Genomic DNA, 14728 nt, shown 5'->3' on the forward strand with positions numbered 1-14728 from the left:
TTCTGTACCAGCTACTTTGCTACTGATGCTGCTTCCTGCTAATGTTCTTGGGCAGTATCATGATGGCTCAAGTTCTTCAGTTCCTGTCAGCCAGGTACAAGACTAAAATGAGGTTCCTGGATCCTGGCTTTGGCCTGGTCTAGCCCTGGCTATTGTAGTCATTTGGGGATTGAACCAGCAGATGGAAGGTCTCTCTTCACCCCCAACCCCCACTTTAAATAGCATCTTGAAAAAGTATATATCCTCGACCAAAGTGGAATGAGATATCCCTGGAAAAGTGCCCAACCACTAGCTTCTACCTAACTGAAAAATCCCAAATTACTCACTAAGAACTATGGACTGGGCCGGCATTGTGGTGTAGCAGGTGAAGCAGCTGGCTGAGACACCGGCATCCAACATGGGCACCCCTTCATGTCCCAGCTGCTCCACTTCTGATCAGCTGCTTGCTAATGTGCCTGGGAAAGCAGCCAAGGGTGGACAAAATGCTTGGGCTCTTGCATCCACCTGGAAGACCCAGAAGAAGCTCCTGGCTTAAGCCTGGCCCATCCCCAGCCATTGCAGCCATTTGAGGGGTGAACCAGCAGATACAAGTCCTTTCTGTCTTTCCCTCTTTCTCTTTCACCCTGCCTTTAAAATAAAATAAATCTTAAAAAAAGAATTATAGAGTACACATGAATCTACAACAGAATGAAAGTGCTGGCATAGGGAGTGGTTAAAAATTAAACCCACACCATAACTCAAGACAAAACTAGTTCTTATCTTAATAGGAAGACAAAAACAGATACCTCTAAACTCTCACATACCTGGGCTAAACTCGGACCTTCTGAAACCAGATTTAGTTTCTGCGTCTGTACTTTGACATGTGCTAAACATGAAAAACTCCAAAGTGATATAAACCTCATTCTTCTCTCTGTGGATATGGATATTTTTGATAACCCCTGTTGGTGTTCTTGGTATTTAACTGGCCTCACTGGCTTTTTTAAGTAAGCCAAACACACAGAATTATCATGCATGCTCATTAACCAAGGGCTATGGAGCATGGACATGGAAAATAGAAAAAAATTGCATATTGGTCAACAGCTTAGATGTGAGGGTTAGACAGCCCAAGTCTGATCCTCAACCATCTCATCTATAGCCATAGATAAGTCTCTTAATCATAGAAGTGGGCCGTGTACCTAGTATGTACCTACCACATCCAGGGCTTTATTCGATGTATTGGAGAGGTACCCATGAACAAAACAGAGCATTTATCCAAAAGCCACACAAAAGTGGTAACACAGAGATAGCCAGGCAATTGGTAAATAACCAACAAAAGCACATTTCAGACTGGCAAATTCTAAGAGAAAAGCAGGGGAGAGGGTGATGCCTAGGGGGGAACAATTTTTGATTGAGTAATTAAGGAAGGCTTCTCAAAGGAAGTGACATTTTGAATGAAATCCAAGTAACAAGAAGTATCCAGACATTCATTGATGTGGCAGAAGAGTTTCTCAGGGAGACTGAACAGTCAGTGCAAAGACTGGTAAATTTGAAGAAGATAAATTAAAGAGAAGGAAGGCCAATTTGTTTGCTGGGAGCAAAGTGAACCAGAGAGAAAGTAGTACAAAAACTAGCAGGATCATCCATGTATTAACACAGCGTCTGACATATAACAAGTGCTCTGCAAATTACAGTTTAAAAAGTGGAAGAATGTAATAGTATCTTTTTCTTGATATGTCTTAATAACTACAGTCATCTTCAGAACCAAGATCCACTTGGCAGTCACTGATCCAAACACTTCCAGCTATCCTTGAATATATATTGCTTTTTCTTCTTAGACAACTCTACTAAACCTAAGAATATTCTTTCTCTAAGTGTAGCACCGACACTCATCAAATCCCATCTGTAAGGATTCCTTCTCAGCGATTCATATTTTCTGCCAAGGCTCAGCATAAGGCTCATGCCAAGATACATATTTTCCCAATAAGCCGTAATGGTTTAATACATCAGGTTGAAAAGCCACCATTTGTATTTACCATGTTATGTGAATTAATACTGAATTCTGAAACTATCATTAGAGCTGCTTTCAGTATAATTAATCAGCATGGCGCATCTTGAAATTATTCTGTATGAAGAGAGTGAATGCAGCTCAGGTTCCTAGCATTCTGTTGGTAAAGAATTTAATTGCAAGACCTGCTGTTTGTCAAAACAGTATCAGGACATCCAAGACAGGGGGAGAGGGACAGCGGGGATGGAGGCTGAGAATATTTCCTTTTTTATGTAAGTGTCTTTTTTTTATGTAAGTGCTTTTAAAAGCAGAATGAAACTGCAGAGGTTGGGTCCGCATTTTTTAATTTTCTCTACAATGTATTGATTGAGGAACACTACAGCTTTTTGAAATCAAAACCATTCTCCAAAATTTCTAAAATTCACACAATAACAGGGAGTTGCCTCTTTAGGCCATAACTCGGGCCATCATTTTTTAAAGAAAAACGTATTTTTGGTGGGAGTTTGGGATGAATAACCAATGGCTTCTCCTCAAACGATGGGTATTCAAAGTGTCTGTAGAAATGCCCTTTATGAAAAAAAAAAAAAAAGAAGGAAAGCAATTTCAGGAGGACAAAGGCTTCTCTTTCTTGTTCTTCACTATAGACTCACCACCTACTTCAACAAATACTACTGAATGCAAGCATGCATATGGGAACGAATGAATGTATCTTACGTCTATGTTCATATATACTATAGTCATAGACGTAACAGCCACATTCTCGTGTGATTACAATTGATATGTCTTCAACTGAGTTTGCCTGTAGACTAAGATGAATTTGGAAATTTATACCCGACTTCAGTCTCTGGGTATTAGGACATCTACAGCAATGACAGCTTGAACCCAATTCTTGTTCCTCCCCTCACCACCCTCAGTCTGGCAGTCCCAACAAGAAAAGCTGAGCATCAGGATTTAAATCTTAACCTTGAATTGTCTGGCTCCTGTCAGTTAAGAAACAGATCCATGACATGGTTTTAACATAGTCCTTTGACATTAGCATCTTTTTAGTGTCAAGATGAAGAAACAGGCTCATTTAGTCACAGTGAATTTCTCTCTTTGTCATGAGCTGTTTCCATCTCCAACTCCCCCCACCCCTTCTGCACCCTTCTCCACACCCACCAGAACTGAATGAAGCCTGTATCCACTGTTGTAGTTAAGCAAGTTTGTTACTCTAACCACAGCCTAGGGATTTCAAAAGAAAACATCCATTGTAAATTTAAAAAAAAAATACCAGATTTTCTACCAGGTTTATTCCATCCTGCCTTAAAGTATGAACACGGCTGAGCTCTGCGGAAAGTGATTAATTTCTTGAAAACACTGGGGTCACACTAATTGACATGACCTGTGTAATTAAGCAGTCTCTGTTTACACACCAGAAGCCCAGCCACTGTGAGGCTGAGTGTGCTTGACAGAATGTCTTTACATGTCAGAGAGCAACAACCCTCCTTATGTCCTCCTCAGTCACCTACACAGGCCCCTGATAGCTGTTCAGGGGAGACACACTCCGGCGTTGCCAAGTGAAGATCCGGCTGGTCCAGTGTGCATACAAAACGGGGATGAGAGACCAGCTGCAGTGATGACACTGGGGACAGCCCACTTATCAGGCAAGACAGAGTGTTTTCCATCACGCCTCCAGGACTCAGGCTGTCAATATCTCTGGGAAAAGCCACGTTGATATGTAAAGACGACCAGTTTTTCCAACCACAAAGACACTCTTGTCACCCTCCCTCAGAGGCAACAGGGACATAAAATTATTTGAAAACAGTGAGGGTGCTATAAGGGAAATGACAGAAACTGTGTACCTTGTTCACAAGGTTGCACTGTTGTCAGTCTCACTCTCTGGTATTAGCCAGGAGAGTTGCCGAGTAGACGAACCTTCCCCTTCGTGGACCAGTGCTCAGATTGGTCTCCTAGCCGAGGACTCCAAGGGATTTAGGGACAACCAACAACCTCACTCAGGCCCCACCTATATGTGGGGGCTTTTTCATCCCAGAGAACTACCCGGAGTTTTCACAGGTTACACGAAGGTCAGGCTGACTGGTAAGTAAAAGCCCGTTTTTCTAAAGCTGCAGTATGGGGTAAGCATTTAGCCTTGCAGTTCAGACACTGGTTAAGATGTCCTTTTCTTACATCACAGTGCCTCAGTTGGAGTCCCGCCCTAGCTTCCTGGTTATCCATATCCTGGGAAGCTGCAGTGATGACTCCAATACCTGGGTTCCTGCCACTGATGTATGGGACCTGGACTGTGTTCCCTCAGTGCTGCCTTCAGCCTGCCCCAGTCTCAGCCATTGCTGCCATTTCAAAGGGAACAAGTGGATGCAAGCATATGTAGACTCCACTCTTCTTTTCTGCTTCCCTCCCCTGCCCTTCCCTTCTCTCTCTGCCTTTCAAATAAATCAAAACTAAACTTTGAACTGAAAATTGACCAATACTAGCTCCATTCTGCAACACTGCTCAGGTCCTCCCCCTTCTACACCAATCTACTCTCTGCTTAACTTCAGTGGCATTTTAGTGTTCTGCACGTGGATGGCCTATTTAGTCTCTGTTAGCGCAGATACTATCTTTGCAAACCCGCTTAAGGTTTTGCAGGATTCCAACACTCATATCCCTGAGTTGTTTTCATGGCTGTCAGATATTAGGAAATCTCCTTATTGCCTCGGTGTCAGCCTACAGACTCTGGACAATTTTTTATTTGAAACCATTAGATAATACCTGAGGGTAGCTTGAGTTGAATCACTACCTTACCCAACTCAGTAGAGATGTAACTTTGGCCAAATTGCTTAATGGATCCAAGTCTAGTCCCTCATTAGTAAACAAGGAATAATTCATATTTACACATTCTTTACAAGTACATTATGAGTGTAAATATAATTCATACAAAATACCTCACACAATGCTTCTTAAATTAAGTATCCAATATATGTGAGCTTTATCATATTCATCACTGCCCATAGATGTATATAAAGGTGAACAATAGATATATGTATTTATACACATGGATGTGGACCATGGTCACAGTAGACACAGACAAACAGTCATCTGCTCAGTACCAACTGTAGTTATGTAGAATCAGAATCAAAATGGAGTGAGTGTGGCTAAAAGCTAACTGCAGATCTCTTGCTTCTGTACATATTAGCTTTGCTTGCTAATAACTAAGGGTGTATCTTGTGAAACTATGTGGATCCAAATTCCCAGGAACTACGTTGACCGAAATGCATCCGTCACTGTTAACTTACCACCATGTCTTGGATCTGTTATTGGGTTTGTTCTTGTTAACAGTTATCTTACAACCATATTCTGGTTTTCCTCTTTATTGTTCACTGCATACCAGGGGTCTGGTTCAAAATTGTGAGGCCTAGTGGACAGAATACTATAAAAAGCTGTGTAACCCGCTGCTGGGGGCCGTACTCTGGTAAGGAGTGTTGGTCCCGATCGGCGGCCGGTCCCGATCGGTTACCTTGCCTCTCATTTGTCTCTCATTTGCTTCTCATTTTTAATAAAATTCATGTGACACTGGTTTTTGTAACATTCTATTTTAGCTGACGAATGGATGCAACAGTTAGGAATGGACCACAGTGGAACTATAGGAAGGGAAGCCAGCTTGGGGTAGAAGAGAAAAAAAGGAAGATGACAATGTGTTTAATTTGAGGTTTATTGAGCTGAAGTTTCTGGAAATATCCAGGCAGAATCAGGACAAGTAGATCTAAACCTGGGTGTCCAGCCTCAAATCATGACCCCAGAGTCCTCAGTGCACAAGTAAGGTTAAAATGCTGGAAGCAGGAAAATACTCAAGAGAGCCCATAATATAAGGCAACATTTGAATCTCAGAAAGAAACTTAGGGAACATCAGGTTTTACACGAAGACGGACAAAAAACATCTGTTGGAGTGGGTTAAGAATGAGTAAACCCAAGGGGAAAGAGAGGGATTCAAAATGGAAAGGTTGCCAGCATGAAATGATATGGAGAAAGGTGAGAGTAAATAATCAAAGAAATACTGAAGAAAAAATTAAAAGATGTTGGATCAGGGATATTTGAGGTTTTGGTTTAACTCTCTCGAGGCAATGCATCCATTCTCCAATTGCAAAAATAATCACATGCCTACATGTATAAAGCCAAATGTTAATTGTGTAGCAATGATAGGAAATGCATTTTGTATCTATGTACATTTACAAAGTGTAGATTTTCTATAGATTCCTTCTCTTCTATCCCAGGAGGCAATCAGTGAGTGACAGCAAACAAAGTAGGTTAAACATGAGATTCAGTAAGAAATCTGGCATGGTTCATTAACAGAGACAAAGTTCTTCAATTCAAATATTGATTCTGTGGTGGCTAAGGTAGCTGCCCCTACTGGAAAAGGTCTTTTTTAGGACATGTTTGAAAATCCTAGTCAAGAATATTGTCAGCGCCCATGAAAAAAAAAATCTGCTTCTCTGAAAGACAGTATGGACCTTGCATGGGGCAGCTTGCATGCCTAATCAAAGGGTGCACTCTTTGAGACAATCATTCTACCACCAGGAAGAGTCTGTCAGAGGTCATCAGGCACAGGACTGAACTAACAGTCCTCTATCAAGGACAATTTTGGCTCCCTTTCTACCCCTGGGGATATTTGGCAATGTTTAGAAACATTTTTGGTGACCACAGCATTTAGTGGGTAGGAACCAGTGATGCTGCTAAATGTTCTACAACACACGGGGAAATCCCTCTATTGCCCGACAATGTTTGTCCAGCTAAAATATTAATTATGCTCAGGCTAAGAAACTATAATGAACTAGTAAGCCATGTTCAGTTTATCCCAATGATTTTTCTTGCAAAGGCTTACATTTATATTTGCTCATTTACAAATTACTTGCATATGCAAAATGTTTTTCCTTGATAAATATTGAAATAGTGTCGTCATTTTTATTCCATTTTATTGTTCATGATAAGTATAACTGGTGACTTCTTATTCTTTGGTAGAAGGCTACTGAGATAACTATTTTGTGTGCACAAGTAAACCTTTCTAGATACTGTCAAAAATAATAAATTGAATTGGTTTTTCATGTTATTTAAGAGTTTTTCTTTACCTTGAGGCTTTCAGACATTTTTACTAGCAGATCTTGTGATGGCAAGCAAGGCCTCAGAAGTTCTACACAACTGCCCTCATGTCACTAAAGTCCATCCTGAACACTGCTGCCCCGAGAATTGTGATAAACTTGGTCCCGATATTCACAAGGTGCTAGAACTTCTCAGGAAACCCAAATTGTTTCACTCCTGGCTATGCTTTATTCTAAACCCAAACTCAGTCAGAACAGACATATGGCTCATCTCAAAGCAAGCCACAAAACAGTTTATACTGAAACCCAATGTTTCAAGACATGGTGCAAGACAGCAAACACGTTTAGTAGCATCACATGTGTGATTTCACCAACTGAATTACAAAGCTGATGACTTCAACTGAACCTCCAAAATAAAAATCCTGTTTGAGAATGAGAAGACCCAAGTTTACCAACTTGAGGTCAGAATCTGGCAACAAAAGCATTTTCCAAGAAACTAGGAATCTAGGAATCTACAGATCCACGCTATTCATCTCTGCCAAAAGAAAAGGTGGCAAAGCCACAAGGAATTTTATAGAAACACCTCAGAATCTCAGGGAAAAATACCTTCTTCCTACTGAATTTGTTCTTTAATGAGGCTAATACGTCTCATCTCTTTTTAAAAATTGTTGTTTTGGAGGCTAAGAGACAGTGATATCCAGAGTCAGTGTTCAAAATCATCTCTTCTCTGTCTTCTGTCAGCAAAGGTGCAGCTAAAAGTTTAAGTGCTTCTCAAAAATCATTCATTGCAATCTATGCTTCAAGATACTAAGTATACCTTACAAAATAACTTAAAACACCATGCTGTTCCCCTGATAAACCAGGCAAGCACGCATATACAGGTCATTACTCTGATAGAAACTAACACTGACCATGCAAATAAGTTAGCCATAAAATTAGATGGAGACCAACCCAAGGATCTGTAACTTAGCTGCTCAAAGTATGGTCCGTGGCTTTGGCAACACCTGGGAGCTTGTTAGAACTGTTGATTTCCAGTCCCACCCTGACCTCAATCAGCAGGTTAACAAGATCCCCTGGGGATAGTCAGCTTCTTAAGTTAGAGTAGCCTGTGCCTAGAACACAGCAACCTTTCCTAACACTCAAGTACCTTTTTGTGTCTGAGAAGCTAAGATGTTTTTGAGTCCCCTTGCCTTACTCAAGACATAATTCTGCGAGGTTAGCAACCGCTCATGTTTCAATGGTGGCAGATGGGACTGATGCTTGAGAACATTTCCATGTGTTATACAAGGACCTTTCTGAGAGAGAATTGAGTGCCAGTCACATCACTCTAAACATTTTGTTATCAGGGGATCCATTTATTGTGGGCAATTTCTGCTACCAATTTCCAAGATTGGAAAAGAAGAACAGAGAGAAAGGAAAACAGAGGGGGTCATAATTCTAGGAACAGTTTTACCAATTTTACTCTTACTGCTGGATATTCTACTTGCAAAATTTTAGTTCAAGAATTCATCATTTCTATGTACATCACATAATCTATGCGGGGTAGACACATGAGTCTATTCAGGAAGTCAAAACTAGACTCCAAGGAGTTCACTGCCTTAACCAGGGAGCACAGGTGGTGCAATTCCAATTTTTCTCCAGTAAAAACAACAACTTCTAGATTGCAGATACCTGGGGGACCGAGGGCTGCAGCTGCTCTTCACCTCTAGGGAAACAACTATACCCTGGATCTCCCAGGCTCAAGACTTTTTACCCACTCCTGCTACTCACGTTATTACTGAAATTTAAGAAAGACAAGACAGACCTACCTGGAATCTCCGCATGTCACGTGGGTTTCCTGCATTCTTTAGGCAATTTTGGTTACACTTGAGGAAAAATTTCAAGAAGAACCTGTGGAGAAACAAATGATCGTGGTTAGCATTTCAGTTGGCACAGGAAGGAAAAAAAGTAGCAAGTTGTTTCTGGGGTGTGCCTTCCATTTTCTTCTTGCATTTTCTGAAAAATTCACAATAGTGTTAGAGCCAGTATTTTATTTGAAGCTTTAGCCTTTGTTTTGTATCCAACCTAGACCCTGTCTATGAAAGGAACAACCACAGCATTGCCAGATCTCAGAAAAGACTTAAACCCCCAAGGAATTATTTTTCACTCAACAGAGGGAAGTCTTCAACATAATTTAAGATAGGTTCCCATTGGACATAATTGTCTGAGAATTCTCACGATCCCCAACAACAACATGTAATGCAAGCCCTATAAGTTCACAGATGGTGAACTGGCAAAAATACACACTGTTTGACTATAAGACGAAGATCACAGCAATGTAGGGATAGGTGGCAAGCCAATTAATGGCTGCTTTACACACTGATCTGCCATCATGGAGACCCAGCAAAGCCAGTTCACCCCCCATTGGCACCAGTTTTCAATGTGAGAAGCCAGGGCATTGGGCAAGCAGCTATTGTGACAGGCACCAGTTCCTGAAGAGACCTGCCCAAGAGCAAGGCCACTAGAAACAGAACTGCCCTGGGGTTGAAGGACTCCTGAGTCACAGCCTCAGGCCCTGTTGGCCCTCTGTAAACTGAGAAAGGTCTTCATTCTGACCAGCTTACCAAGTAACCATTACCATCGGGGGAGAGCAGAACTGCACATTTCCTTTCGGAGATGTCACCTATTTAATACTAACCTCTTACTGAGGCCAGCTAGATAATGGAAGTCAACAGGGTGTTTTCTCTAAGGAGATGCACACCCCCCTGAGGATGCCTCTTCTAGTACTCCATGTAAAGACATAGGTGGTTCTGGGCCTCATATATACCTAGCCAGGCCTTAACACCCACTTTATTATTATCAAGCCCCTCCTATCAGTTTCTGTTTGCTACTCAATGGGAAAACGCCCTCCAGGTTCAGACAGCACCTTTCTTAGATCCTCTAATAATGACTCTGACTTAGTTTTGGGCCCTGTGTATTTAATCTGCTAGTTAGATTCATTTCCTCCAGACTTGAAGCAGCAAAATTCTAGGTGGCCGTACTCATGAAAGTTTGAATGCAGACAGTTCCTGTGAGCTGGCATTGCAGCTCCCTCGAGAGGCCACCTACTGAAACCCTGTCTTGACCATGGGTCCCTACTCCACCCCTACTCAGGTCAAAGAAGTCACAGAAGTCCTTGCCCTAACCTCTGACAGCAGCCAGGGTTTCCATAAGCAGAAGAAGGATATGAGCGAGCCCAGGACTAGATGCAGGCCAGGCTAACTCCATCCCACAGCTCCTTGCCAGCATGTACACCCTAAGCAAAATGGGAACATTCAGACATTCGCTTGTCTTCCCACTAACTGGACAGGACCCTTGCTTTCCAATATCCCCCACTGCCCTCCTCATTTTGGAGATCTTTTCCACAATAGCACTGTGAATATTATGGAGGGAGACGTCATGGTCACACTGCCTCCAGTGGAGCCCCCTGTCTGGCTCCCTGGAGTAGATAAAATTCACGTGTGTTTAAGCCATTTGAGCCCAGCACCGACAGCCAGAGTCAGGTTGTGTTAGAAGGAGCTGTCAGCACACCCTCTGGCATCTTCACATCAGACAACTGCTAGCCTCCATGAGGGGGTCCATCTGGTGCCAAATAGATTTTGAAAGACAGGCAAACAGGACACTAGCTCTGCCAGACAGAAACAGAATCCAGGGAGCAGGGGATCTTCTACCTCAAAGATGAGCCAGGGGCAAGGCACCTGTCAGCAGCCCATCGTTAGCACAGAAGCCATGCGGGGCGCACACCGGATCCCTGTTATCCTAAGCCGCCCCATCACGTGGCCTGCTGGACGGATCCCCGCCACCACCACCCCCACCCCCAGCAGAGGATCACTTGCTGAAACTGAAGGCTTGACCATCTGTTGTGGGGGAAGACACGGCCGTCAGCTGGTGCCTGGGGCCTTACACAAGCCCTTATGTGGCAAACACACTCTAAAGGGCCAATTCTTTTGGGGAAAGACGGCCTTACCCAGGGAGAGCCCTTAAGAATTCTTTCAAAGCTTTCCCCTAAGTAGAAGCCAAGTGTCTGACCCTTTTGGATCACACTTCCTTGAAGGAACTGAGGGGAGTTAGAAGGAGTTAAAAATATCCCCAGTGAGAGACCAAGTTAGATGCAACACAAACTGGGGGAGAAGGGTGTGAATTCTCAGACTTAATGTATAAGGCATTTATAAACCATAAACGGGGGAGGGGGTCACTTGCCTGTTTGCTGGCCTATGGGGAAGATCTCCGATTCCGAGGAGGCTTTTAACAAAGTGGAGGTTATTGTAACTCCACACCTCACCTTTGTCTAAGAAATTGTGGCATTTTGTGTGGCATTTTGTGTGGTAAAGTGTTGTCAGGAAAACACTGTGGCACCCTTCCCCCAACTGTGGGAAACTGACCCACAGCTGCACAAAGCCCCTATTGACCCCGTAGAGTTCCAAGGACTTCCGTACACTCCAGAAAACAGCCTGACTGGGATCAAACTCCTCTTTAAATCCTTTTGGTTGGGGAGGGATTGGAAGGTACCAAGAAACCCAACACCTTTCTGTTAGTTTTCAGTAAGAATAATATCATCTTGTGTTCATGAAATATGTTACTCAAAGCACTCAGATTCCCAGTACCTCATGGAAGTCCCATAAATAAGGCATGCCAGGAATTATCAAATCCATTTGAAACACATGAAAACTAAGACTCAAAATTAAGATAATTATCTACAGTCAAAAAGAATCTCCAAGGTTGGCCAAAAGGACTAGTCATGGCATGAGTTGTCCACAAATGATGGGAGTTTATAAGTGACCTTAACTATCACTTAGTCTAACCCCCTAATTTGTATATGACTAAAGTGAGACATCAGGACAATGCTCATATAGTTAATAATACTTATAAGAATAGGAATTATACTTCACATGTCCTGATGTCTTGTATGATTTTTTCATTATCATGTTTGCTTCTCAAAAGCCAATTCAATAGGAGCTCAACACTGAAACTCTTGAACTTTTTAGTCTACTACATCGATCAGAAAAGTGAGGCATAAAGCCAAAAGTGACATGCTATTAAAAGTGGAGTTCAGGTTCTTTGATAAGGCTGATGTAGGATACTAGTCCATCACTGAACTAACTGAACCAAACACACATATTTGTAGAATAAAAATGTTTATTCATTGATATTACTTGTACCTGTGGGGAGCAAACCGGACTAGACTAAGTTACTGGAATTAAGACTTATTCTATGCATCTGCTCTCCCACAATATGGCGCTGGGAGAGAAGTAAACAGCTTCCGCACAGCTGCCTCCAGTTCAACCAATAAACTGTAGGACTTGCTCCTGATTGGAGAGCAGCGTACTCGGCGTGTGGGCAGCCGAGTTAGGATTGGCGGAGGAGGACTATAAAGGAGGAGAGAGACGGCATGCACCAGGAACATCTATGGGGAACATCTAAGGGAACCCGTGCAGCCCCCGAGAAAGCCGGCCGGCGGTGTGCCGCTCCCCTGCGGAAGTGGGGAATGCGGCCAGGGGGAGCTGCCCTTCCACGGAGGTGGAAGGGATAGTAGCCAACCCGGGAAGAACCAGCAGCAAACCCGGGGAGGGCCGAGCAGACGAAAGAACAGCGCAGGGTCCTGTGTTGCTCCTCCACGAAGAGGGGGAGCGACAGTACCAAATTTTACTGACCAATAGATATTCAGTATCAAGTCTGGATATTTTCTATGTGACTAACACAGCACTAGAGATCAAAAGGTAACTCTGGACTCCCTCCAAAGGAAAATTAACTGAAATAGCCAATGGGTTCTGACTAAATTACATGAGAACATAAAATAACAAAATAAAATCATTTCTGTATATATAATATATGATACAGGACCTAGAACCCATGGGTTTGTAAGTAAATACTTGTTCAACTCAACAGAATCCAGGGCCTCCAGAGGGATTGAAATGGGAAGAGTCTACAATAAATCCAGCAGCTGAGTACTTGAAGACAAACACGGGTATATTCCAGCGGTTCCCTCAACTTCAGCAGCCTCTTTAAAGCATGGATATAACCGCACCTTTGTCTGAGGACCACGTTACAGCATTCACCATCATCCTAAATTTACTTCTCAACTGATTGTGTGACTAGATACAAATTATTTAACCTCTCTGTGCCTCAATTTTGTCATCTGTAAAATAGGGGAAACAACAGAACCTATTTTAGAGAATTAGTGAGAATTAAACAACGTATGTGAAGTATTCAAATAGTTCCTGGCAGAGAGGAAATGATCTTTGTTTTCATCATCATTTATTCCTGGCAATTGCTCACTGCCTAGCCCACAGAGATGCTCAGATTTTTCAGATCTGCTCTCTAAATTTTAGTTCACTGTAAGAGAAAGGATAAAGACCTGGGTATCCAATGAAAACTATAGGTTTCACTGGATGAGCTACCAAAGGAAAAAAGAAGAAGCTACCACCAAGGAAATACAATAATGACTACTGCAGCTTTACCCAAAGGCCAAGACATGTAAAGAAGACAGGTAGTGGCTTAAATCACAGAGCTTACCAGCTAGTCAGAACTGAAGGGCACATAAAGTAAAACTGCCCACTAGGCAATGGCTTGTACCTCGTTAATTATTATGCAAAGCATTGAATAGGTCTGGGCTAAGCAAGTTGAGTTTTTACCTTCCCCATCCCAAATTCTGAAAAATCACGTTCAGATGTTAGTAGCTGCACTCCTACATCCAGGCTGGAAAGGAAAAGCATCAAGGCACACCTACACCAAGACATAAAACTCCCATTTGCAATCTTGAGACTCCCCAGAAGTTGCTGTGACTTGTTCCTGCAGATGGTTACATGGGGACTGATTCTTCCTGAAGATATTAAGAACAAGGAGACTCATTCTGCCCTGAAACAGCTGTATGAAAACAATTGTGTCATCCCTTCTGTGTGAAGTTCCCGCTGCTCCTGTACACACACTGAAGGGTAGAGAGGGTTTTAAAAGGCCCTCTTCAGAGGAGTAATTTCTATAGAGGTACCACCACCTTTGCTTTCACAAAGCAGCACAAAACCGTTTGTCTCCACAGCCAAGCCTACCACCCAGAAATACTCAAGGAACTCTTTCTGGAAGTACAGGGATTCTCCCAAATTGAAAATATTTAACTTTCCAGAAAACATTTAGCCCTGCCCAGACTGTCTGAGCTGTCATGGGCTGTCTCAGAAATGCCATCAATACCTTAGGGCAGCCCTCAAGGACATACAGCCCTGGGAAGAGGTAGACATGTCCCATGACCACTACCATGAAAAATAGATCCCCCTTAAAAATAGGGCAGGCCAAAACAGAAAAAGAAAACTAGACTTTCAATGTCAAAGAAAACTCTTTGGCTCCTAGCTCCCAGAAGCTGTTGTAGAGCACAGTTCATCCATGTGAAATTATGATACCCATAAGTCTGCCAAAATCCCAGGGAAGCCACAGGGCAAGCCCAGGAGGCTGAACCTGGTTAAGGGGAAAGGGTTCTTACTGCTGGGCCAACCTCCTCTTCTTTGCTGATATTAAAATGCACTGCTGAGAAAGGACCTCCTTGACATACACCCTCACCATTCTGCTGAAGAAGCATGGAGGATAGAAAGATGGATGCAATCATGGAATAATTCTACGCAGAGAAGCAAATTCTCTCCTCCCTCCCTGAGTGCAAGGTGGAATGGTA

General features: G+C 42.7%; 1 protein-coding gene across 8 annotated transcripts in view; it reads right to left on the reverse strand.

Annotated features, from left to right (window-relative positions):
• Positions 1–14728, reverse strand: part of EBF1 (EBF transcription factor 1) — a 412032-nt gene that overhangs the window by 140655 nt on the left and 256649 nt on the right. For all 8 annotated transcript variants that reach the window (XM_008255335.4, XM_002710343.5, XM_002710344.5 and 5 more), the window contains exon 7: positions 8865–8946. In XM_008255335.4, the coding sequence (XP_008253557.1) occupies positions 8865–8946 (82 nt within the window). The remainder of the gene's footprint in view (positions 1–8864; positions 8947–14728) is intronic.

The sequence above is a fragment of the Oryctolagus cuniculus genome, chromosome 6, assembly GCF_964237555.1.
Source record: "Oryctolagus cuniculus chromosome 6, mOryCun1.1, whole genome shotgun sequence".
Taxonomy (NCBI): Eukaryota; Metazoa; Chordata; class Mammalia; order Lagomorpha; family Leporidae; genus Oryctolagus; species Oryctolagus cuniculus.